Below are 27,587 nucleotides of genomic sequence, written 5' to 3'. Positions count from 1 at the left end.
TTAACCAAACTCGATATATTTTTAACACCCAAGACTTGTTAGCGAGGGAGGAGTCGAGTTGCTCACCAAGACGCACCAGAACAACGTGCTGTCAGCTTCCTGCTTCCTGGTGCTCTTATCACGTTCTCCCTCCCAAGACTGACTGCCACTGTACGCTGCTGGCGGTTGGTCCCTTCAGTCTCTGTGTATTTTTCGAGTCTACTTGTGTTGGTATTCACGTGTGTGGCGCTCCTCACCTCTGACACTTGGTCCTGGTGCAGTGCTGCCTCTTGGGCCTCACTGAAAGAAACCTAATTTGTTTTATATTATTATTATCGAACCTCAGGTGATTAATATAGTTTAAGTCTGAAGGTTTTTATGTTCATTTCTCCTCCCCCTCCTCCTTCCTCCTCCTCCTCCTCCTTCCTCCTCCTCCTCCTCCTCCTCCTCCTCCTCCTCCTCCTTCACCTTCCTCCTCCTCCTCCTCCTCCTCCTCCTCCTCCTCCTCCTCCTCCTCCTCCTCCTGTTCACACCCAGTTGTCATAGATCACATTAACTGATTGTTCTATTTCGTCCAACACTCCATATTTTTTACTATCACACTATTATGAATACAAAATATAAAGTGTAATATTATTTAGCATTATTAGATACATATTATATTGACATACCTTAGCACAACATGTTTCATAATTCTTCTTGTGGCCAATGAGCGGCCGCCATACAGAGGAAAGCTTCAGGTGAGTGTTTACATCACAACAATTGCACTTGGTGACTCATGGGTGACGCACAGGTATCATCTCTCTCTCTCTATATGTCTAAATATATTCTTTAAATGACGCAGTTCTTGACAGTATACACGCATACACACACACTATAACCAAAAAAATAACGCTTCCAAACACACTCTCGCACAATATATATGTACAATATACTGATCACTCTTCACATGTATTGGTTTAACTAAGCAGTCGTGAGTGGAATACACCTGAGAGATACAGGTGATAAACCACATCAGGCACAAGATACTGTCTCGCTCCCACACACTGGTGTCGTCGACCAGGGCTCCACCACACCTTGTTGTTACGTGGGGGTGTGTGTGGCTGAGGGCGGCGGCGGGGAGAGGTGGGCGGGGTCGTAGGTGTCACAGGTGGGGTTACACTTACACCTCATGATCCACTCCACCTGGTAGTGAACTATCTCGTAGTTGTCGCTCTTAATGTCGTCGTACTCGACGTCGTCCTCCACCGTCAAGTTCTCGTGTTCAAATGGTAGTTGGTCGTCGAGGTCGTCTTCGTCGTACTGGAGGCTGTTGTCGAGCAAGTTGTCGTCGTAGGCAAGGTTGGGGTTGTGGGAGGGCGTGTGGGCGCGGTGTTGTCGTTGAGGGTAAGTCAGCACGGCCTCCAGCACTGGTTGTCCTTCATCCATCATGTCGTACACGCTGGGGGCGTGTGTGGTGGGCTGGTAGGCGTGTGGTCGCGGGCGTGGTGGTTGTGGGTTGCCGGCGTCGGGGGCAGCCAGGAGGTTGGTGTTGGCGTGGAGTGGACACAGGAAGGCGATGGAGATGGTGGTGGAGGTGTGGACGGTGCAGCAGCGGTCCGTGCAGGCGCCGCACAGCTTGGGTCTGTAGCGTCGCTCACTGACGCACCAGCCAGCACGCAGACGCACCGGCTTGACGTGCCTCTGCGTCGCCTTGCAGGTGTGGCCGCGCTGTAAAGTACACAACAAAGTCAGTGATATATGACACCAAACAGCCATGTGTAAGGCGGTGGTCAGGGCACTTGGTGGTTAAAAAGAAAAGTTAAACATAACAACAGAAATAAACAGAGACAAAAGAAATACTACTCAATTAATCTTGACTTGGCTGCCTTGGTTTCATATTTGTTGAGCTCTGCCAGGATTGTGGGGCCTTACGAGAGACAAAAACACCTTCGTATATTTTATCACCTGCAGTGGCTCCCTTAATAACATACCAACCTATACCCTTTACCATCAGCGTAAAGTTGATGGAATGAACCAGAACTATATAGGTTGTTAATTATTGCTTGTAGTGGTCTTTAAAATAACCACTTATAGTGTAGTTATAACAGTCACACGCTAACAAAGACAGCGACGGTGATGATGACAATGACAACAACAAGTACAAAAGATGTGATCAATTAACGTATAATAAGTGTGATATATTAGTGCATGATAAGTATGATGTATTAATGTATAAGTATGATGTATTAATGTATAAGTATGATGTATTAATGTATAAGTATGATGTATTAATGTATAAGTGATGTATTAATTATATAAGTGTGATATATTAATGTATAAGTGATGTATTAATGTATAAGTGTGATGTATTAAGTGTATAAGTGTGATGTATTAATGTATAAGTATGATGTATTAATGTATAAGTGATGTAGTAATGTATAAGTATGATGTATTAATGTATAAGTGTGATGTATTAATGTATAAGTATGATGTATTAATGTATAAGTATGATGTATTAACCCTTTAACCACTTTTCTCGCACTTGACAGGTTCTTCTGGCTACCTCCAGGCGATTTTATTCAGCTTAGGGTAACCTCCCGCTGTGAAAGGGTTAATGTATAAGTGTGATGTATTATTGTATAAGTGATGTATTAATGTATAAGTGTGGTGTATTAGTGTATGATAAGTATGATATATTAATGTATAAGTGTGATGTATTAGTGTATGATAAGTATGATATTAAATGGATTATGAAGAGACATAAGAGTAATTAAGAAGGGGAAGAGAGATGAAAAAATGAAAATTAGATAGAATCATTAACATATCAGGCTTATTAAAGAGAGAGAGAGAGAGAGAGAGAGAGAGAGAGAGAGAGAGAGAGAGAATGTGTGTGTCTGTATATATGTATGCCTGTATACATTTGTGTATGTGATTATATGTATGTATGTATGTATGTATGACTGTATGTATGTATGTATGTATGTGGAGAAACAAAACCAACGAGGCATATCATAACAGGTGTGGGTGGGTAAATATGAACCTAATTAAGGGTGAAGATGAGAAAAGTACAATACAGGTGAATGTTGGGGAAATGTTTTTGGTAGTTAAGGAATGTCTGGGAGATGTGGGTATTAAAACAGCTTCCAGGGTTATTTGGACATTAAAACAGTGTGTGTGTGTGTGTGTGTGTGTGTGTGTGTGTGTGTGGCGGTGGTATACTTTATAGGAGAGTGTTGGTGGCTCAGATAGCAGACAACGTACGACACCATAAACACACTGGGGCGGCAGATTCACTGTAATGGAAGTGTCGAGGGGGTGACACCGGGTGAGGTCTCTGACGAAAATAAGTGACGGTAATGTAACTTGAGGGATATGGCCGCTGAGGGATGCAGTGTAAGGGCGAGGGGGGAGGGCAAGTAGGAGGAGGGGGGGATGGGGAGGGTAGATGAGGGGGAGGAAGGTGGAGAACAGGTGGAGAGGAGGAGGAGGAGGCTAGGAGGCAAAGAAGTTAGAAGGATAAGTGCTTGAGGGAAGGATGCAGCCGCTGAGAGACACTAGAAGAGAGAACACATAGGCCTGAGAGACACCAAGAGAGAGATACATGGATTGAGAGAAAAGGAGGATACAGGGTTACATAGACAGAGAGAGAGAGAGAGAGAGAGACAGGCAGACAGACAGACAGAGAGAGAGAGAGAGAGAGAGAGAGATTAAAACACATGATAAACAGACCCGAAGAAAGAAAGAAAGAAAGGTTAACAGGAGGAGATAAAATAAAGGAAGATACACAAGAAGGGAAAAACACACGATTCAGCCGATGAAAAATAAAGAACTAGAGAATGAGGAACTTAGAACACGTAGCGAAAATCAGAAAACGTAACGAGATGAAATTAAAAGCGAGGTTATAATGAACGTCATGTACACAAGATCTACAGTAGTGAACGTTATGTATGTAGAAGAAATTTTTTATGAACGTAAAGTAAAAAAATCTTGATTGCTGTAAATAGAGAAAAAATGAGAATTATAAACACAATAAAGAGTTAGTTAAATATGTAACATGATTCTACAGCACTTGTTTATTACTGACCCTGATGTGGTGTTTCCTGGTGGGGGGGTGAGCGCCGGGTTGGAGGTAAGGCGAGGTCAGCTGCTGTTGACGTCGGTCCTGACACGGGCGTAGCTGACATAGACGAGTCTGGTTGACGAGCTGACAGCGAGCGTTGTCCGTTGACCAGCGCAGAGACACGCCAGCGCCGCACTTCTGTAGCGAACACCGCGACCATCTGCCGGAGACTCTCTCGCAGTCCGGGGGTCCCACCACCTTACCTGGGGGAGACACTCCGTCACTCACAGTCAAGGAGTCCCACCACCTTACCTGGGGGAGACACTCCGTCACTCACAGTCCAGGAGTCCCACCACCTTACCTGGGGGAGACACTCCGTCACTCACAGTCAAGGAGTCCTTCCACCTTACCTGGGGGAGACACTCCGTCACTCACAGTCCAGGAGTCCTTCCACCTTACCTGGGGGAGACACTCCGTCACTCACAGTCCAGGAGTCCTTCCACCTTACCTGGGGGAGACACTCTGTCACTCACAGTCCAGGAGTCCCTCCACCTTACCTGGGGGAGACACCTGCTCACCTACAGTCCCATGAGTCCCACTCTACCTTACCTGGGGAGACACTGTCACTCACAGTTCAGGAGTCCTTCCACCTTACCTGGGGAGACACTCCGTCACCACAGTCCAGGAGTCCTTCCACCTTACCTGGGGAGACACTCATCACCACAGTCCAGGTGTCCCACCACCTTACCTGGGGAGACACTCACCACCACAGTCCAGGAGTCCCACCACTCCAGCCTGGGAGCACTCCACACCACAGTCCAGGAGTCCCACTCACCTTACCTGGGAGACATTCGTCACTCACAGTCCGAAACCACCATCTTACCTGGGGAGACACTGTCACCACAGTCCAGGGAGTCCCATTAACGCCCGGGAGACACCTGTCACCAACGTCCTCATGACAGTTTTCACCAGTCGTCCACAACAATGGGAGGGTTTTGTCTCTACACTGTACAGCTGACAACATACCATTACCAGTAGTGATAATGAGAGAGAGAGAGAAGAATGAAATGCATGGAAAGAGACTGATGAAAAGGATGGATAGATAGATAGATAGATAGATAGATAGATAGATAGATAATTAGATAGATAGATAAATGGATAGATAGACAGATAAATAGATAAATAGATAGATAGATAGATAGATAGATAAATAGATAGATAGATAGATAAATAGATAGATAGATAAATAGATAGATAGATAGAGAAAAACGAGACAGAGATAGCATGAGAGAGAGATACCATTAATATAAAGAATACCCTCATTTATCAGCCAGGCCGGAGCTTTTACAAGGAATTTATCTTCATATTCTTGGGGAAAAAAGTGGTAAACAACATGAATTATACTGGATAATAGTATTGGCTGGCTCTTATGTTTGGGGATTTCTCTCTCTCTCTCTTTTTTCTTCCTTGTCTGTGTGTCTGTCTGTCTCTCTATTTAATTTTTCGGTCACACACACACACACACACACACACACACACACACACACACACACACACACACACACACACACACACACACACACACACACACACACACACACACACACACACTCATCACAATGACATATGTTGAAGCATCTTAGACGATAAACACTTTTCTGACGGAGACATAGGTAATTAGTTCCGGTAATGACTCACCTGTGTTTTTAGACCGATGTTGACCGAGGAAAATCCACGCTTATGCGGGCATGACGTGAGCTAATTGGTATTTGCACTCTGTGACATGCGCTGAATGACCCATCTTTCAATCCTTAGGTCAGGTTAGGTATTTGCTCATTTTAAGTTAGATTAGGGTGAATTAGATTAGGTCAGGTTAGGTTAGATTAAGTTAGGTTATGTTACGTTAGGTTAGATTAAGTCAGGGTAGACTAAATTAGGCTATGTTAGGTTAGGTTAGGTTAGGTTTTGGTTAGAATCGATATATGGTCACGTCGGGTAGATTGGCAAGTCAGCTGAAGATATGGAAGGCATAAAGCAGTCATAGCACACCATGCCCTTAAACGCGTGGATTCTGACAAAATTACGTTCAGACATTGCAGATATTTTCCAACAGTATCTAAAGGTGCAGACGACCTTACCTGGATGGCTTGAGAAATACAGGTAACGTCTTAAGGCTCAGGTAGACTCACGGTAAAGTTGACAACCCTTAAGTCGATATTAACCCTTTGAGTCCTGGAGAGTAAAATTATCGTCCTCAAAGAGTTAAAACATCTTCCTCAAATGGCTAAATCATCGTCCTCAAAGGGTTAAATCATCTTTCTCAAAGGGTTAAATCATCTTTCTCAAAGGGTTAAATCATCGTTTTCAAAGTGTTAAGTTATACTATCGGAGCTAAATTACGTTTTTTTCTTCAGTATCCAAAGTTAATAGAGAATTTTGAGTTACCTTTTGTGTTCAAATCTTTGGTAATTAAGACTTGAATCAAAAGGGATTTATTCATTACCTGAAGATTAAACATTCTGGTTTACTCCATCTGAAGGTTAATCAACTTGACGGTAACTGAGGAGGGTTAGGTTAGTTGGGTTAGGTTAGGTTAGGTTAGGTTAGGTTACGTTAGGTTAGGTTAGGTTAGATAAGGGTAGGCTAGGTTAGAATAGGCTAGGTTAAATTAGGTTGGGTTAAATTAAGGTAGTCGAGGTTACATTATGTTAGGTTAGATTTGAGTAGGGCGAGTTAGGTTCGGGAAATAAACTGGGGTCTTTAATCTTCTGCGTGAAATAAACTGGGGGGTCTTTAATCTTCATGTGAAATAAACTGGAGGGTCTTTAATCGTCAGGTGAAATAAACTGGTGGGTCTTTAATCTTCAGGTGAAATAAACTGGTGGGTCTTTAATCATCAGGTGAAATGAACTGGTGGGTCTTTAATCTACAGGTGAGATAAATTATGGGGTCTTTAGTCTTCAGGCAAAATAAACTGGGGGGTCTTTAAGCTTCAGGTGAAATAAACTGGAGGGGTCTTTAATCTTCAGACAAAATAAACTGGGGGTCTTTAATCTTCATGTGGAATAAACTGGTGGGTCTTTAATCTGCAGGTGAGATAAATTATGGGGTCTTTAATCTTCAGACAAAATAAACTGGGGGGGGGGGTCTTTAATCTTCAGGTAATCCGTATAGTTGTAAATGAGTTATATATTACCTCATATAGAAACACGTAAGAATAGACATCCGGCTATTGGGAGATGTTATTGTTCGAGGCATTGAAAGAGTTAAGTGAAATTCCGTGTTACCGATAGAGTGTTTCGCCACCTCATCGCCTGCCATTATGTTTCACACCTTTATGGGGCTTAAAAGCATTCTTGGTGTATTATTGTATTGGGTTGTGACTCCTTGTGTGATAATTATTCTGGTTTGTTTTTCTTCTCGTTTTATTCTTTTTTTTGTGTCGTGTTTTCTGAGTATTTTCACATTATTTGTATTTATTCTGTGTTCTCTCTCCCTCTGTTATAAGTTACCTTTTGTCTCACTATATCTCTCACCTGTTCTCTCCCTAATAATAACTCACCTGTTCTCTCACCTGTTCTCTCCCCTAATTATATCTCTCACCTGTTCTCTCCCTAATAATAACTCACCTGTTCTCTCACCTAATTATATCTCTCACCTGTTCTCTCCCTAATAATAACTCACCTGTTCTCTCACCTGTTCCCTCCCCTAATTATAACTCTCACCTGTTCCTCATCAACATTAATCAGAGCATAACAGTCGCCTTAAGTGAGCGAACCTGACAATCAGTTCTGGAATAATGTTATAAATGGGAAGGCGGGGTTTTATTGGCCTGTAGATATCGCTAACCATAAATATCCCGGTGGTTGGGTGGGTGTGAGGTATTGACGTGTAAGTGTGGGCGTGGGAGGGAGTGTGTGGGGGTGGGAGGGAGTGTGGGTGGGTAGGTGGGGAGTGTGTTTGTGTGTGGGTTGCAGATGTGGGAGGGAGGGGTGTCTGTCTGTCTGTCTGTCTGTCTGTCTGTCTGTCTGTCTGTCTAAGATGGTACAATGTGGTAGGTACTCAGTTCACTAACCTCCCCCTCCGCCTCCCCCTCCCCCTCCCCCTAGTTACGTTCACGACCACTTATCCAAAACTCCTCTGCTCCTGTTGACAGCAGTACAGTATACATCACTCCGGGTCTGTTTATCCTCACTGCAACACTCGCCTCTTGTTTTACGACGCCATTACACCATAAACCTGGCTTAGTCGGTCATTGTGCCATTAACTTTATCACTGCGCCATCACAGTGTTACCCTGCCATAGTACCAATCCATTGTTAATGTACTACCACTGCACTAACCAATGTTATTCTACTACCACGGCACTTACCAATGTTATTCTACTACCACGGCACTTACCAATGTTATTCTACTACCACAGCACTTACCAATGTTATTCTACTACCACTGCACTAACCAATGTTATTCTACTACCACGGCACTTACCAATGTTATTCTACTACCACGGCACTTACCAATGTTATTCTACTACCACGGCACTAATCAATGTTATTCTACAACCACGGCACTTACCAATGTTATTCTACTACCACGGCACTAATCAATGTTATTCTACTACCACGGCACTAATCAATGTTATTCTACTACCACGGCACTAACCAATGTTATTCTACTACCACGGCACTAATCAATGTTATTCTACTACCACGGCACTAATCAATGTTATTCTACTACCACGGCACTAATCAATGTTATTCTACTACCACGGCACTAACCAATGTTATTCTACTACCACAGCACCACCACCGTCATCACCCACCCACCGCACCTACACAAACACACAAACATCACACAATAAACAACGAACAAATAAACAATATTAGGAATGAATTTTGCCAGTTTGTCGCCTTAGATCGGTAGGTTAGGTTAGGTTAGGTTAGGTTAGGTTAGGTTAGGTTAGGTTAGATTGGGTTAGAATAGGTTAGGTTAGAATAGGTTAGGTTAGGTTAGGTTAGGTTACATTAGGGGGTTAGGTTAGGTTAGGTTAGGTTAGGTTAGGTTAGGTTAGGTTAGATTGGGTTAGAATAGGTTAGGTTAGAATAGGTTAGGTTAGGTTAGGTTAGGTTAATATGGGATATGTTAAGAGTCCCAGGACGAGGGAGGCCATCTGCAGTACACCTCTCCCTGGGCCAATGTGTCGTAAATTTATGTATGAGATGAGGATATTAAGCCCCGTTGTCCTCATAATGAGTTTAATGAGGCCTGGTCCTGAGGGAGAGACGTGGCAACCCGCCTCCTTATACGCCGAAGGAAGACGCTTGAGCTAAGATAGAGTGAGAGTTGAAGAGGGAGAGTTAAGAGTGAGAGTTAAGAGTGAGAGTTGTAGTGAGTGTTAAAGAGTGAGAGTTAAGAGTGAGAGTTAAGAGTGAGAGTTGTAGTGAGTGTTAAAGAGTGAGAGTTAAGAGTGAGAGTTAAGAGTGAGAGTTGTAGTGAGTGTTAAAGAGTGAGAGTTAAGAGTGAGAGTTAAGAGTGAGAGTTAAGAGTGAGAGTTGTAGTGAGTGTTAAAGAGTGAGAGTTAAAGAGGGAGAGTTAAGAGTGAGAGTTGTAGTGAGTGTTAAAGAGTGAGAGTTAAAGAGGGAGATTTAAGAGTGAGAGTTAAGAGTGAGAGTTGTAGTGAGTGTTAAAGAGTGAGAGTTAAAGAGGGAGAGTTAAGAGTGAGAGTTGTAGTGAGTGTTAAAGAGTGAGAGTTAAAGGGACAGTTAAATATAAGAGTTTAATTGAGAGCAAAGCGTGTAAGCTAAGAGAGAGAGAGAGAGAGAGAGAGAGAGAGAGAGAGAGAGAGAGAGAGAGAGAGAGAGAGAGAGAGAGAGAGAGAGTGTGTGTCATCCATAGGTGTTTGTATCTCACATTAAAGCAAATTCTAAATTCTATTGATAAACTAAAATATAAACTTTTTGAAGATATATAATTTTTTTCATGAATTTATGTTGAAACTCGTTGCTGGTGTTGAAAGTTTTGGGTACAGTGAGTCTCCCTCCAGGATACTCAGGTTATAACAACAAGACGCTGGAGTTTGGTGAGGAGGGCGTAACTCAAGTGGGTTACTAGCACGTACATGTGGTAGACGACACTGGACTCAAAACATCTTCACTACAGGGACGCCACAGAGATACTCCCGTACACAAGGGGTTAACGAGAGACTGACTGCAACAGGGTAAGATACTGAAGCTATGGATCAATATCAGTTCACCATCCCTTTACCTACCACTGGGAGAATCAAGGCTTACGACTAACAATATCACTGAGGGCCTGAAGGTTTGATGAGGTGTTCATGTCCTCACCTGAACCAATTAAAACTAGAGTCAGGTGTGAAAATAGATCATTAGTCTTAGGTATTCTACTGTAGTTACAGTGAGGTTAACTGGTGCTATCGTTTTATTGTTATCTCTACACTTTAACTACAAAGGTCTTTAACCACGTAACGAGATTAGTAATTACACTAAATTCATCAACAAATTAGAATCAGGTATGAGAGTTACAGTGGGTGAGTCAGACCTCATTTTTGATCTTTAAGTAACGTAGTATATCATAACTATCTCGTAAACCCACTACAGCTTTGGTTAACCCTGAACGATTGAGTAAATATAGGTGTTCGGGTATGTTTTTGGTCTATGAGCCAGGTAGATTAACACAGGTAACTTGATGAATTAAAAAACTGATAAAAAACAAAGCAATAAAAACTGAAACCAATGTAGCCTGAATTTGTGAAAACGGCTGAAACAGGTCAAATCTGGGGCCTCCTGTAAGCTGGAAAATTGGACAAATTAGAACCCAAAGGCCCTGAAAAAAATGGAACAAACCAGTAAATCCTTTTTGAACAACCGAACAAATGTGAACAATGAAATAAACAAAACTGGAACACTCACCACTTGGGTCCTGCACGAATGAATTGACGAAATCAAAACGCGAGTGACCCTGAGAGATTTGGATGAATCAAAACTTGTGTGTTTGGGATCATCTCTTGGCCGAGGAGTTGTTGGATAAGTTGGCCAATTACTCGAATTTCTCGCCAACTTGACCATAAGAACTTGTCGAGGTCAAGTAGACACACACACACACACACACACACTACGTCTTTCTCGATAAATATATAACTTTCTTGAAATTTTCCATTAATTATTTTTTCTTTTCTTTTTTAGTGGCAGTTTCCGAGTTATTTACCGCATATCTCCCTGGTAGTGTGTGTGTGTGTGTGTGTGTGTGTGTGTGTGTGTGTGTGTGTGTGTGTGTGTGTGTGTGTGTGTGTGTGTGTGTGTGTATTTTCCTGAGAGTGTGTATGTGTCACCGTGTAGCTTCTTGGTAGTGTGTATGTGTCACTATCTCCCTGTCCGTGTGTACGTGTCACTGTATCTCCCTGGCCGTGTGTATGTTTCACTATATCCCTGGCCGTGTGTATGTTTCACTATCTCCCTGGCCGTGTGTATGTTTCACTATCTCCCTGGCCGTGTGTATGTTTCACTATCTCCGTGGCCGTGTGTATGTGTCACCATCTCCGTGACCGTGTGTATGTTTCACTATCTCCGTGGCCGTGTTGGTCTCCGTCAGCGCCGCACATCAGTATGCCGCTGTCGCCGTCAGTTCATGTCTGCCTCAGTGCCAGCAACAAACTTTGGGCCAAGAGTTCTTCAGAAAGTGGCACTCCTGAAGTGGTTTGTGGCCCAACTTTGTGTCGATAAAGTCTTTAAATATAAGAATTAGCGCGAGACAGGCGACTTTGTGGCTGTAGGAACGCGGACCTGTGTTCCTAGTTCAGTGCCATCAGTGCCAACTCTCCTCCTCCTCCTCCTGCTGGTGCCTGACGAAACTGCCACACGATCATTTTACCTCGACGCTTTTCCTACAGATATTTAAATAGTAATTAATATTTCCAATTCGCGGTTTTTATGGCGTCTCAAGAAAATCATCCACCATAAACAAGAGGAGAGAGGTATCCGATGCCTTTTGGAGGGGATTCGACTTCCCGTTTAGGATTATATTTGTTTTTCACAATTTTCAAGTCATTATCAACATCAGAAACCTGGAGAGGCACTATACTGCCCTGGTGTCTTGGACATGTTACGATGGAATCCAATTGGTACCCTGGCGTTACTTGAACTTAATCTGTCTTTTGGCACTGACCTGAGAAACTACTGTGGTCTGATGAAGTAGGACTGACCTGACACCCTGGCACTAATCTTGAAACCTGGTAGAGTGGCACTGACCTGGAGCTGTGTCACACATCCACTCCCTGCAACACTGGCCAGGCACCGTGACCAGGTGAGGGTGATGGCACTGGGCACTGGGCGGGATGTTCTCACTGGGACACAACGACACACACGCGTACGTCCCGTTCTGGCGGTGGGAGAGATAGAGAGAGAGAGAGAGAGAGAGGTGGTTACTGATAAAAAGATAAAGTGATACTAAGAGTTATACTGGGTCACACACACACACACACACACACACACACACACACACACACACACACACACACACACACACACACACACACACAAGAGGTTAGGAACCACCTTACAAATACACTGGGTGATACAGACAGACACAACAAGGGGAGGACTCACCTGACAGGTACACTGGGTGCGACAGTCCAGGGTAAAGTTCTCACCGTCGTCGTAGGTGCGGTTGTTGACGGTACACTTGGCTGGATGTACCTCTGTGGGGGACCAACACACCTTGTTAACACAGTACAACACACGGGGCTAGTTGTGCTGCACCTCAGTAAGGACGATGTTGTCATGTTAGATATCAGAGGAAACCCTATAGTCATTTATAACTGAAGAGATAGTGATGTCATGTCAAAACACAGTCATTATGTCATATTAAAACACAAGAGGGGCCATGTGTCATATTAAACCACAGGAGGGGCCAGTGACATTACTATATTGAAACACATGACAAGAGGTGGTCGGTGTAGTCATGTCAAGGATATATAAGTTTTGGTCCTGTCAAAGCACTAGAGAACCCACAGCACAAGGAGGAGCGATATTAAGTCATAACTTGAGAGTGAGACTTGAGAAACATACTTCAACACAGTAATATAACAACACACTACATCAAAGCCTGGTCATGTCGTTCAACAGGAGAGTCTACGGTATCATGTGTCTGAAGAGGAGGTAGTCAGGACACATTAGGATACACGTGAACACATTAGGACTATTACACTGGAAGCGGACGACCCACATTGTTACCTTTGACCTATCGGCTTGGAGATAATGGACCAACTTTGTCTCCACCAATTGGCTAATTACTCAGCTTGGGTCTCTCTCGTTTTTTATCAAGATGGGAATTGCAGGAGTCGTTAAATGGGAAGAAATGAAAATGGATAGTCTTGCATTATGAGATTCGGTGCTGAGGAAAAAATATGGTTGTAAAATGATGAAATAGAAAAAATAAGTATATATATCATACTAAAATATTCACAAGATTTATATAATTTATGTTCGTTAAATGTATATGATTTTTTCAAGTGTATGATATTGAATTATAGTAAATAAAAACATTTGGCTAGTTCCTTCGTGGTGAATGTTATCAATATTTGGTGTGGTTAGGTTAGGTTGGCTTAGGTTAGGTTGGGTCAGGTTAGGTTTGGTTAAGTTAGGTTTGGTTGGGTCAGGTTAGGATAGGATAGGATAGGATAGGATAGGATAGGTTGGTTTCGTTTTGATTAGGTTAAAATAGATTTTGACCAACAGACTAATAATAATAATAGATAGAAATCTATATACACCGTCACAAAAAAAAACATCCCATCTTCCGAGGGGAATAAAAAAAAGAGTAAAACTAATCAGTAACACAAGCAAGAGGCAAGAAACACCGCCTGGATATACTTGCAGAGAAGACGCATTTCGAGTACCATTGAGAAGCAGACAAGAGACGTTCATGAAAGAAGGTGAAATGTACGGGAAAAATGAGTGAAATTTTTAAGAGGAGAAAAACAATGAGCACAATGGTAGGAGGAAAAGTGAAGGAGAGAGAGTGAAGGAAGTCATGGGTTGGAGAACGAGTCAAGGAGGAAATCTTTGAGTGGAGGACGAGGCAAGGAGGGTCGTGATTGGAGGACGAGGCAAGGAGGAAATCTTTGAGTGGAGGACGAGGCAAGGAGGAAATCTTTGAGTGGAGGACGAGGCAAGGAGGAAATCTTTGAGTGGAGGACGAGGCAAGGAGGGAAGTATTTGAGTGTAAGACGAGCTAAGGAGGGTCGTGATTGGAGGACGTACCGAGGATAATCTCCAGATAAGACAGACAGACAGACAGACAGACAGACAGAAGGAGTAAAGAAAGTTGGGTCGGGACGGGGGCAGGATGTGCTTCGGTAACTCCAGCAGACGATAAACAGAAGGCGGGGATAAGTTGTGAACAAGTTAGCAGAAACACAGAAGACAACAATGGCGGAGAAGATTATGATGAACTGTTTTACTGTACTGACTGTAAATGTAAGGATGAGAAATGTGAGATATTGTGCTGTTGATGACGACAAGGAATGTGTGGGAGGTCTGGAGGTTATTGGTTGTTGTTGTTGTTGCTGCTTTCTATTACAGGTGCGGAGGTTATTAAGCACCGGTCTCGAGTTTTAGTTCCTTACAATACACAATTCATAATAAGTTAGGGTGAAGCAGCGTTAACTTTGAGGTTTCATTATAACTTGCTGACTTTCAGAATATGTTGCTTATGCTACGGAAGCTTTTGATATAATAGCTATTGTGTAACAACTGTACTGTGTGAAATGTATGTACAGTAGTCGTCTAAGCTGTGTAATAGTACGTGGCGAGTGAAAGATGGTTGGTGTAAACACTATGTGAGATGATATATTGTGGACTGTATAGAGTAGTAGTGGTAAAGTGTTGATGACCAAGATCACGTGAGAAATGAACGTGACAGGTGAGAGAAAGGTGATGGTGGACAGTTACACATTAAGACTCACCTTGGCAGGTGCCAGTAAGATCTTGGGTAGTGTCGTAGATGCAGGTGAGGTTCTTGGAGACGTCGCAGATGGTGGCACCGTCGCAGAGCTCCCCAGCCTGTCCTGCACATTGCCAGCAGCAACCACACCCGTCCCGCACCGTTGGCACTCCCGGGCGGCACACCGGCACAGTGCCACATCCGCACGGGTATACACAGTGGGCGCTGATCTGTCAACACATAAGGACATATTGAACGCCGTCAGTCATAACCTGCCGTGTTCTCTCCTCACAACCCGTCACCCCGGAGCACTGAACGTCATTTGACAACACCTAGACTGACCTGCATTGCTTCATGATAATCTGGTTATATACAAACTTGACGCAGCAGGAGTCAGCTATTGAGTTATTAAGACGACACCTTTGATCGCTGGCCCGTGACCAACACTGCCAGGACCCGCGTAGGATGGCACACCACACAGTCTCGTAACTGTTGTAAATGACCTAGAATTTGTTTTCTTTGAGTTTTTTACAACAGCTACATTAGTAACCTGCGGCACAAGAAGAAATGAACTTGTCTTACTGAGGCTACAAACACAAAAACTACCAAGTAAATGATTCAGAAATTCGCCGAAACTCTTTTATATCTAGATTGGGTCCTGTGCTTGTACACTCAGCAGTAAGTGAATACATTGCCTGATACACTTGTCGATGGTGGGATGACCCAACGGTGGACGATCAGCCTGCCAAGGGGGGAGGAGTAACACACTGACAGCTGAATGCAAGGAGTCAGAGCCCCACACTCAGTCTGGTAACCTTGTACTAGAAGAGAGAGAGAGAGAGAGAGAGTAGATGAACAAGAAGTGAAGTTATGTGTTGGGTAGGCCAGTGTGTGGGGGGGGCAGGTGATGGGTAAGGGTGACAGGTGGACGTGCACGGGTCATACACACACACACACACACACACACACACACACACACACACACACACACACACACACACACACACACACTTAAGCTACTCTGGGACAGATTAGAGGAACCGTAAATAATCTAGATTTTATGTAATGAAGTAATAGAAGAGTTATTATTGGATGAAGGATCGAGAGGAGGCTTGCATGAACGTGGAAGAGAGGAGATGGAGGGAGATGAGGAAAATAGAGGGTGAAGGGAGATAGAGAGGAAAAGGGGATGTAGGCCATAAATAGTACCAACACATCTCTCCTTGCTCTCACTGACACACACACACACACACACACACACACACACACACACACTCTCTCTCTCTCATTCCTTTTAACTAAGAGACGTAATAACAGTCGATGAATATATAGATCTATCTTGTTTAATTATTTGCATTGTTTTATCGATATTAGTTCTTTCTTTTCTCTGTTTTTTGTATTTATTTATTTAGCTTTTTAGATAAGTTCATTACCCTCAGAAATACACATTTGACAATTTGTCTTTATATGTACACAATTTACCGGTGTGTGTGTGTGTGTGTGTGTGTGTGTGTGTGTGTGTGTGTGTGTGTGTGTGTGTGTGTGTGTGTGAGAAACCAGGTTGTCGGGCCCCAGTGAAGCCTTATGGGTAAGTGGTGACAGGGGAATATATATTGTTATTGAGAAACAGGGAAGATGGAAAGTTCACACACACACACACACACACACACACACACACACACACACACACACACACACACACACACACACACACACACACACACACACACACACACACCAAACCCTATGATACCAACGTAACAGATTGTAGCTAAATAGTTCAGATGTATTGCAAGATCCCCAGAGAGAAGAGGAACAGAGATAGTCCGATAAACTAGTAGTGGAGAGGAGAGTCATGGGGGTGGTAAGACAAGGAACAGAGCCCAGGTGAGGGGAATAAGATCGATAAACTAGTAGTGGAGAGGAGGCTGCGGGGTATAAGACAAGGGGAACAGAGCCTGCGGTGAGGGGAATAAGATAGGGGGTGGGGAGGGGGGGGTGTTGGAACAGAAGGGTGGAGGTGGCTCAACCATTTCATTATTCTAGATGAGACTTAAAGTTTGATTGCATAAACAAGACGTCTTCAGGTGAAGTTCCATAGATTCTGATTAACGGATGTCCTCCTGCTTCCTGAGATTAAATATTACGACCAAGAAGACTATACAGGAAGCGTCCTCAACATTGGCCACAAAGGACTATAGACATTTTTAGGAGGAGGCCTTAGGTGACGCAACAGAACAACGGGAGATGTCTTAGATGACGCTAAGAGAGCAACGGAAGATGTTCCAGGGGACGTAACAGAACAACGGGAGATGTCTCAGGGGACGTAACAGAGCAACGGGAGATGTCTAGATGACGCTACAGAGCAACGGAAGATGTCTCAGGGACGCAACAGAACAACGGAGATGTTCTAGGGGACGTAACAGAGCAACGGGAGATGTCTTAGATGACGCTACAGAGCAACGGAAGATGTCTCAGGGGACGCAATAGAACAACGGAGATGTCTCTTGTGACGTAACAGAGCAACGGAAGATGTCTTAGATGACGCTACAGAGCAACGGAAGATGTCTCAGGATAAACAGAACAACGGGGAGATGTCTCTAGGACGTACAGAGCAACGGAAGATGTCTAGAAGGACTTGCAGAGCAACGGAAGATGTCTCTTAGACGTAATAGAGCAACGGAGATGTCTAGATGACTCTACAGAGCAACGGAAGATGTCTTAGATGACTCTACAGAGCAACGGAAGATGTCTCAGGGACGTAACAGAGAATGGGAGAGATGTCTTAGATGACTTCTACAGAGCAACGGAAGATGTCTCTTAGGGGACGTAATAGAACAACGGGAGATGTCTCAGGGGACGTAACAGAGCAACGGGAGATGTCTCAGGGGACGCTACAGAGCAACGGAAGATGTCTTAGATGACTCCTACAGAGCAACGGAAGATGTCTCAGGTGACGCAACAGAGCAACGGAAGATGTCTTAGATGACTTACAGAGCAACGGAAGATGTCTCAGGGACGTAACAGAGCAACGGAGATGTCTTAGATGACACTACAGAAAGCAACGGAAGATGTCTTAGATGACTCTACAGAGCAACGGAAGATGTCTCAGGGGACAACAGAGCAACGGAGATGTCTTAGATGACTCCCTACAGAGCAACGGAAGAGCGTCTCAGGGACGTAACAGAGCAACGGGAGATGTGTCTTAGATGACTTACAGAGCAACGGAAGATGTCTTTAGATGACGCTACAGAGCAACGGGTGGAAGATGTCTAGATGACCTCTACAGAGCAAATGGAAGATGTCTCAGGGGACGTAACAGAGCAACGGAGATGTCTTAGATGACTCTACAGAGCAACGAGATGTCTTAGATGACTCTACAGAGCAACGGAAGATGTCTCAGGGGACGTAACAGAGCAAACGGAGATAGCCCAGATGACTCTACAGGAGCAACGGAAGATGTCTCAGGGGACGTAACAGAGCAACAGAAGATGTCTTACGACTCTACAGCAACGGAAGATGTCTCAGGGACGTAACAGAGCAACGGAAGATGTCTCAGGGGACGTAACAGAGCAAATACAGAAGATGTCTTCAGACTAACAAAAACAAGAGGCTGTCAGGGTCATCAAACAGTTCGCTTGACTTATGACACCAGTTGCCGCGGGAGCCTGGGAGTAGGGTGAGTGAAATATAAAACTGAAAAAGTTGCTCTAAAATTAATTCATCTTCTTATTAAGTATTTCTGGGCTGGTCATTGAGTACCATTGATGGGTTGCGTGAAGATTAAAGCTTCCCCCAGCTTAGTTCACCTTAAGATAAACCAACCTGACCCTAACCTAATCTAACCTGAGCTAAACTAACCTAACCTAACCTAACCTAACCTACCATTGATGGGTTGCGTGAAGATTGGTGCTTCCCCAGCTTAGTTCACCTTAAAAATAAAACCAACCTGACGCTAACCTAATCTAAACCTGAGCTAAACTAACCTAATCTAATCTAACCCAATCCTACCATTGATGGGTTATGAAGATTAAAGCCCCCAGCTTAGTTCACCTTTTAAGATAAAACCAACCCGACGCTAACCTAATCTAACCTGAGCTAAACCAACCTAATCTAATCTAATTCCAACCTAACCTGACCTAATCTAAATCTAACCTGAGCCAAACTACCCTAATTTCTAATTCCAACCACCTTAATGCTAACCTAACCCAACCTAACCTAACCTAACCTAACCTAACCTTAACCTAACTCCAACCCAACCAACTTCCTTTGGTTTGGTAGTGACAGTCATATACGCATTTCTTTTCGTGTGATGATTTTCAATGACTATTTTTAATTTTCACTTTTTTTATTTAGCTTCAGTGATAAATATTAATTAGTCTCGATGCTAAATGAGTCTCTGTATCGAATCTCTGAATGAATGTATTTTTTTTTTGGCTTCCAGGTGTAAAAAAAAATATTATGATTTCCAAAAAATATATCAATTATAATTAAAAATAGAAATAAATCGTAATATATGTTAACTCAGCTTGACACAATGTCTTCCGCGTACATATATTATAGAGTTAACATTAAACCTAACTATTGTAACCGTATTTGTAAGTATAAGAGTTTACCTAAGTTTACCTAAGTTTACCTGAGCAGCTAATGAGATTCTATAATGTAGGACTTCAGTAATTAACATTAATTAATATATACAGTACCTGTATTATTAATGGTGATATATATATATATATATATATATATATAAATGACTTTAATATATTTTTTATATATAATCTTTGTGTGATATTTCTCCTTATACAGTATACATAGTTTATTGATATGTGTAAAGCGCTGTAATGTTTCCTTATAACAGATGAACGCGTGTGTGTGTGTGTGTGTGTGTGTGTGTGTGTATATGTGTGTGTGTGTGTGTGTGTGTGTGTGTGTGTGTGTGTGTGTGTGTGTGTGTGTGTATCCTCATTATATGACACTACTCGATGCGGGTATATTTACTTATTTCAGGGAGAGATGTGTGTATATTCCCAGAACGATGCGGGTATATGCGTATTTTTTGAGAAGGTAACACCACGCGGGTATATTTCGTCACAATATAACACAGGAATGCGTATGTGGAATATTGGTTTTATGTCGTATTTGAGGAGCTTCTTTACCGCTGGCGGCTATTTTTACCATGTTTTTCTTGGTTAGAAGTTTAGTTGGGTTAGGGTTGCTAGGTTAGATTAAGCTTGGGTTAGGTTAGATTAAGTTGGGTTAGGTTAGGTTAGGTTAGGTTGGGTTAGGTTAGGTTAGGTTAGGTTAGATTAGGTTGGGTTAGGTTAGGTTAAGTTGGGTTAGGTTAGATTAGGTTAGTTTTGTTAGTTAGTTAGACATGATGAGTATTTTGTGGATGGCGTAAATTTGAATTTGGCCAAAGATTAAAAAAAAATAATAAAAACAAAAGATTTGAATATGAAAGACCAGGCAGATGGTAAGATTTACCAGTCAGAATACATAAACTACCTCTCAGGGCACATAAACCCACCCATCAGAACAGATAAACCCACCTGTCATATCACACAAAACCACCTTGTTAGACGGTGTCTTTCCCTGGCAGATAACGAGGCGTGTTCTGCCAACTAGACTGAGGGATGAGGGGAAACTTGGAGATGACTTGGTCCGCCATTAGCGACGGTCGGAAACTCACGAAGGAGAATCGGGGGGGAAACTTTCACCAGCAGACGGCATTACGACGCACGGGAAACTGTTGCTAATGATGCCTCCGTGAAGTACGTTAAGGGACCAGCTGTTATTTCCAGGACAACCAGCTGTTATTTCCAGGACAGACAGTTGTTATTTCCCGGACAACCAGCTGTTATTTCTAGGATGATTAGCTGTTATTTCCAGGACACAGACAGTTGTTATTTCCTTTTGACAACCAGCCGTTACTTTGTGATGATTAGCTGTTATTTCCCAGGACAGACAGTTGTTATTTCCCGGACAACCAGTTGTTATTTCCAGGACAGACAGTTGTTATTTCCCGGACAACCAGCTGTTATTTCCAGGACAACCAGCTGTTATTTCCAGGACAGACAGTTGTTATTTCCCGGACAACCAGCTGTTATTTCTAGGATGATTAGCTGTTATTTCCAGGACAATCATGAACTTCGAAACACAACCTACTCCAATCTCGAGTACAACCTACTCCAGCCTCCAAGAAAACCTACTCTAACCTCGAGGACAACCTACCCAAACCTCCAAGAAAACCTATTCCAACCTCGAGGAGAACCTACTCCAACCTCCAAGACAACCTATTCCAACCTCGAGGAGAACCTACCTAAACCTCCAAGAAAACCTACTCCAACCTCCAAGACAACCTATTCCAACCTCGAGGAGAACCTACTCCAACCTCCAAGACAACCTATTCCAACCTCGAGGACAACCTTCAACCTCAAGGATAATCTGCTTCACCTCGAGGATAACCTTGAGATAATCAGAACTCATTTATTAGATTTCCGTGCCGCTTCTTCTCCCCAGAGTGGCATTTAACTCAACCCCGACCTAGTGACTCTCTCTCTCTCTCTCTCTCTCTCTCGTGCAGGCCAGATAAAAGGTCTCTTTCACTCAGACTGTTTTTCTCTCTCTTTTTCTTTATTAGTCTCTTCCACCGTCTCTCTCTCTGTCACACACACACACACACACACACACACACACACACACACACCGGGAGTGACATAAGACTTCACTTCTCACCCTCTTATCCTTGCTTCTCTTCCCAAAGGTATCGTAAATATTGTTGGCTTTCTTTGTGTCATCAACCCCAGGTGAGTATGAATGTGTTTTCCTTAAATTTGTCTCCTTGGTGTAAGATATCTCGCTTGGCGTTTGGTTAGGTTAGGTTTTGGTTTGGTTTGGTTAGGATGGATTTGGCTTGGTTGTTAGGTTTAGAAGCATAGGTTAGGTTAGGGTTTGGTTAGGTTAGGTTAGGGTTTGGTTAGGTTAGGTTAGGGTTTGGTTAGGTTACGTTAGGTTACGTTAGGTTAGGGCTTGGTTAGGTTAGGTTAGGTTAGGGTTTGGTTAGGTTAGGTTATGTGTTCCGCTACGTGTTTAACTCATATACATACACAAATGTCTTATAGACCCTTGATGAATCTGTATAGTCATAAGTCATTCACAACTCTAGTTTACAAAATTGGTGTCCTCATTTTCTAGTTCTTGTCTAGAGGAAGAAAAATATATTGTACTAGACCAGAAAGTGAACTAAATTCTATCCCAAAATTTAATCCTGTGAATCACTTCTCTTTTTTTCCACTATTTTGTAATTTGTTAGTGAGGAGATTTCACACGGTACCTATTTTGATTTTTTTTTTAGCTCGTCGAGATTTTTTACCTTTTTTGTTTTTTTCGGGTTAAAACATAAGGGACTATGAGATATTCAGTAGGAGATAGATAGATAGATAGATCGATAGATAGGTAGATCGATAGATAGGTAGATTGATAGACTGAGACTGACTCTACCTTACACTCTCTCAAGTGAATTGTGTTATTCTAGAAAAAAAAATACCCAACAGAGTAAATTTAATAACGTTGAATAAATATTAAAAGCCAATTTGTTTAATCAGAGGGAAATTTTAGGTGTCATTATGTAAAGTTACAAAATCCGTAGGCGAGTGAATATAATTAGAGGCTTAATTAATGTTAAGATAAGGTTTGGGGGGAAGGTTGAAGATAATGATGTGATATAAACATTGTAAGTCATTTCGGTGTTGGTCTATCTCTCGTCCCCGGATGTTAAAGATGTTGACCCAGCCTCATCACACACACACACACACACACACACACACACACACACACAGGGGAGTTGAATAGAACACAAGAGTCGTATTGAATTCTGAAGCTGGAATAATGATTTCCTCCATGAGTGACAACGTAAGGCAGACGAGAGAGAGAGAGAGAGAGAGAGAGAGAGAGAGAGAGAGAGAGAGAGAGAGAGAGAGAGAGAGAGAGAGAGACTGACACCAGAGCCACGTCAGAGCTGGTGACTCGTCTGATAACAACCAGATTACTTATACCCGGTGAAGAGGATTACCATATTGAATAGTAATAAGAGGTGATCTCAATATCCCGAACCGAGAAGTGACAAGAACGACAAAGAGAACACCCCTCATGTACACCCGTCCGGTATAAGTGTGATGGACACCCTCTACTGTACCATAATAGAAACTCCGGATATGAACGGCATAGGTGACAAAACTGCTGGGAATGTGTTTATAATGCTATGATACTTATTTCAATATTTCTAGAATTTAAGTGCGGTTTGTGTCTCTCTCTCTCTCTCTCTCTCTCTCTCTCTCTCTCTCTCTCTCTCTCTCTCTCTCTCTCTCTCTCTCTCTCTCTCTCCCTTCGCTCGCCTACTTCTACCTCAGAGCGCCTCAGAACCTCGTGGCAATTAGAGCTACTGAAACCAATGAGCTCAGATATTATTTGCTCGCCCCGCGGCTCAACACTCTCGAAGCAATTTTTTTTTTATTTTATTCCGAGTCTAAATATACCTGATGATTATAGTGTTTACCTACCGTGTGTTCTGAGCGAGCTGAAGGAATAATTGAAGCTAAGTTTAGTCTGGCTAATTGTAAGATGGAAGCTTGAAAAAAGAAACAAAGCTTATTAGTGTAAGATGGAAGCTTGGAAAGAGAAACAAAGCTTATTTTACTTTCAGTCCAGTCGGAAACAAGTGAATAGATGGAGCGAGGAGTTGGCGTAGTGTGTAATTCTGGCTGTTTCTTCTTCGAACTGTTGGAAAAGCGCGTAATAGTTTTGCTGCGAACAGGAAAGAGAGTTGAATTCTCCAAACTGGTTGCAATTTAAAGATGACAAGATGCAGGTGTTGTAAGAGAGTGCCTGTGTGTTGCAGAGAAGCGAGTGCGTGTTGCAGGGAAGCGAAAGTGTGTTACAGTGAAGCGAGTGTGTTGCAGGAAAATGAATATATGTTGCAGGGAAGCGAGTTTGTGTCGCAAGAGGATGACTGTGTTGCAGGAGGACGATTGTATTGCAAGAGGATGAGCGTGAGTGAATGTCATCCCTCAAGAGGTTGGACGATTGTATTGCAAGAGGATGAGCGTGAGTGAATGTCATCCCTCAAGAGGTTGGATGAGACCAAGTGTCAAAAAATAAAATGAAACGCCAGGAATAACTTCGCACTTTAATACCTCCAGATATGTAAACAAACACTTAGTCAAGAATAACACCGTGAAAGAAAAACCTCGTTAAGTCTGTTAAAATTACCCAGGACTGTCTCTTCTCTCTCCGTGATTTCAATTTGAACTTTTGATGGTCCGGATCCGATTTTAATTACTTCAGCTCCATAATTAATCCCAACTTTACGTCTCTCTCTTGGAAACGTCAAACAAGAAAAGGCACAGTAAAAAGAATTCTTATACAAAATTTCTTTGAGTTCTGTCTAAAATTTCTGGATGAAGAATTTTTTATTTATTTATATTTTGTCCCGTTTTTTTTTACATCTCATTTGACAACGGCCCCAAGGAAGAGATAATCAGGAAGAAATGGTTACCTAAATACAGTGTTTTGAGTCATGATAGTTCAGGCTTATATGTTGCTCACACTACTGCTGACTTCCTTGAGTAATGACTGACGTAGGAAACAACTAATCTCTTCAGTAAAATGTTTAAAGAACTTGAATTTTTTGTTTCTCTCTCTCTCACCACCCACCTTATAAGGTATAAATATTTAAAACCTAGGAATTATATTTTTTCGATCACCCTGTATGTTTATCTGTATCTCCCCTTGTGGAATTAGAATAACAATTTCAATTAATTTTTTTTTTTATACCAAGAATCTAGAGAAGGAAAAGGTATAATAAAAATAAAGAGAAACTTTGAGAAATTTAATATTCACTTCAAAAAAATTCCTCCTTGCTGTGATAAGATTTACTCATCTTGTTCAGGTTGTGTCTGAAGCACGTCTCGAGTGTGTTAGGTTATTTATTATTATTTTTATATTTTGTGTATTTATTTGTGACTCTTTCTCTCATCTGTGTTGTATTTGATTTTAATTAACTTTCAGTGGAAGTCATTTTATTCTCACTAAATCTGGGACATTTTTACAGCACAGGGTAATTCACTATTCTTGTCTTGAGGTATTTGGACTTTTTTTTTCTTCGCTATTTCATAACTCGGCAAACAACATGAAATTGACAAACAGCTTTTATGAATTTTATCTAAATCAGAATATATATACAGTTCTTCTTTCTTGTTAGAGACCATAACTGTTGAGTCTGATGAGAAGATTCTTAAAGATATGAGTTTTAAGAAATTCACCGTAAAATATGTAATTGGGAGAAGTATTATTTTTTATTTAGTTCCCCCGGTAAATGTACAAAGGCACCGTTCTCTCTTCATACAGCTCGCGTCCCTAGTAATTATTTCTATTTAGCGAAAGTAATTTTTTTCCTCTTGCACGATTTATTTTGTTTCTTTAGCCTTAGTCTCTCTTACTTTATTGTTTGTCTCTTTTTTTTAAGTTTGTCTTTTTTTATTTGTGAAAGTTAAATGTTTTCTTGTATGTTTGTATGTCGTGTCTCCCTCTTTACGTATTCAGAAGAGCTTGTATTATCCTTTGTTGAGTCGAGTTCTTGTTTAGCCATTGTTTATACACCTGTACTGCCTATGTATCTTCTGAGTCAATGTGAACTTGTATTACAATACTATTTTACTCTAATAAATGTCTACTTATATCCTTATGTCCTTCGAATAATTTTACATATAATAGCTTAGTTTACTCTTCAAAACCTAACCTAACCTAATACCCCCAAATAGCTTCAGGGTAAATAATCTTTAAAGGAAATAAGCAGGGATGGAGATTCTTCAGGTGATGCCAAAACTATTTTACCATATTGTGTGGGGTTGTCGGGGTAACGTTTATGTCTTTTACTCAGCGACGAGGATTGTATTGAGGTAGGCGACCCAAGGCGACTTAAGGGAAGTTTATTGTTAACTCGGAGTGCGGTGGCCGAGGGAATACAGCGCTCGCCTCCTGTCACAAGGATCGGTGGGTTCGCTAGTTCGATCCTGGCGTGTTCACAATCCACCCATTTGTAAATGTTGACCTGAGTTTACAAAATTGGTATGTGAAGACAGTTGAGTGCAGTTTATGCCCCCCTTTAAGGTGTGTCTGTTGTCTGCCAGGTGTATCTGTTGTCTACCAGGTGTTTCTGTTGTCTACGAGGTGTTTCTATTGTCTACGAGGTGAGGTGTTTTTGTTGTCTACAAGGCGTTTCTGTTATCTACCAGGTGTTTCTGTTGTCTACCAGGTGTTTCTGTTGTCTACCAGGTGTTTCTGTTGTCTACAAGGCGTTTCTGTAGAGTGTTTTGTCTGTGTTACCAGGTGTTTGTTGTCTGGCGTCTTCTATTGTCTACGAACAGGTGTTTTTGTTGTCTACACATGTTTCTGTTTTTGTTGTCTACTTTCTGTTGTCTACCAGGTGTTTTGTTGTCTACGGTGTTTCTTGTTGTTGTTCACTGTTCGGTGTTTTGTTTTCTGTTGTCTACCAGGTGTTTTATTGTCTACAGTGTTTCTATTGTTTTTGTTGTTCACCAGTGTTTCTGTTGTTTGTTTCATTGTCTACGAGGTGTTTCTGTTGTTCACTACAGGCGTTTCTGTTGTCTACCAGGTGTTTTTTTGTCTACCAGGTGTTTCTGTTGTCTAAGGTGTATCACGGTTTTCCTGTTGTGGTGTTGTCTGGTGTTTCTATTGTTACGAGGTGTTTTCTGTTGTCTACGAGTGTTTCTGTTACAGAGTGTTTCTGTTGTCTACCAGGTGTTTCTGTTTGTCTACAAGGGTTTCTGTTGTCTACCAGGTGTTTTGTTGTCTACCAGGCGTTTTCTATGTTTGTCTACCAGGTGTTTCTATTGTCTACGAGGTGTTTCTGTTGTTGTTACCAAGTGTTTCTTTTGTCTACCAGTGTTTCTGTTGTTCACCAGTGTTTCTGTTGTCTACGAGGTGTTTCTGTTGTTACAGTGTTTGTTGTCTACCAGGTGTTTCTGTTGTCTACCACGGTGTTTCTGTTGTCTTCAAGTTGTTTCTGTTGTCTCAGGGTGTTTCTTTGTCTACGAGGTGTTTCTATTGTTCACGAGGTGAGGTGTTTTTGTTGTCTACAAGGCGTTTCTGTTGTCTACTGTTGTCTACAAGGCGTTTCTGTTGTCTATTTGTCGGTGTTTCTGTTGTCTTCTGTTGTTTCTGTTGTCTACCAGGTGTTTCTATTGTCTACGACGTGTTTCTATTGTCTACGAGGTGAGGTGTTTCTGTTGTTCACCAGGTGTTTTGTCTACCAGGTGTTTCTGTTGTCTTCGTTGTTTTGTTGTTCACGAGGTGTTTCTGTTGTTACGAGGTGTTTCTATTGTCTCGAGGTGTTTCTGTTGTCTCAAGGCGTTTCTGTTGTTCACCAGGTGTTTTTTGTTGTCCACGTTTCTGTTGTCTACCAGGTGTTTCTGTTGTTCACAAGGCGTTTCTGTTGTTAGGTGTTTTTGTTGTTACAAGACGTTTCTGTTGTTCACCAGGTGTTTCTCGAGGTGTTTCTGTTGTTTACGAGGTGTTTCTGTTGTCTTCAA

The 27,587-nt window shown here is 42.2% G+C and overlaps 1 protein-coding gene across 1 annotated transcript in view; it reads right to left on the bottom strand.

Moving 5' to 3' along the window:
* Positions 1 to 502: 502 nt before the first annotated feature.
* LOC121861341 (CCN family member 2-like) overlaps positions 503 to 27,587 on the bottom strand; it is an 81,575-nt gene continuing 54,490 nt past the window's right edge. Inside the window, exons 4-8 of the mRNA XM_042358990.1 lie at positions 15,002 to 15,209; positions 12,642 to 12,733; positions 12,285 to 12,414; positions 4,046 to 4,284; positions 503 to 1,689 (exon numbers count right to left, since the gene is read on the bottom strand). Of these exons, the coding sequence (XP_042214924.1) occupies positions 1,063 to 1,689; positions 4,046 to 4,284; positions 12,285 to 12,414; positions 12,642 to 12,733; positions 15,002 to 15,209 (1,296 nt within the window). The 3' untranslated portion in view covers positions 503 to 1,062. The remainder of the gene's footprint in view (positions 1,690 to 4,045; positions 4,285 to 12,284; positions 12,415 to 12,641; positions 12,734 to 15,001; positions 15,210 to 27,587) is intronic.

The sequence above is a fragment of the Homarus americanus genome, unplaced genomic scaffold (assembly GCF_018991925.1).
Source record: "Homarus americanus isolate GMGI-L3 unplaced genomic scaffold, GMGI_Hamer_2.0 scaffold24260, whole genome shotgun sequence".
NCBI lineage: Eukaryota > Metazoa > Arthropoda > Malacostraca > Decapoda > Nephropidae > Homarus > Homarus americanus.
This window is presented reverse-complemented; position numbering and strand designations above follow the sequence as displayed.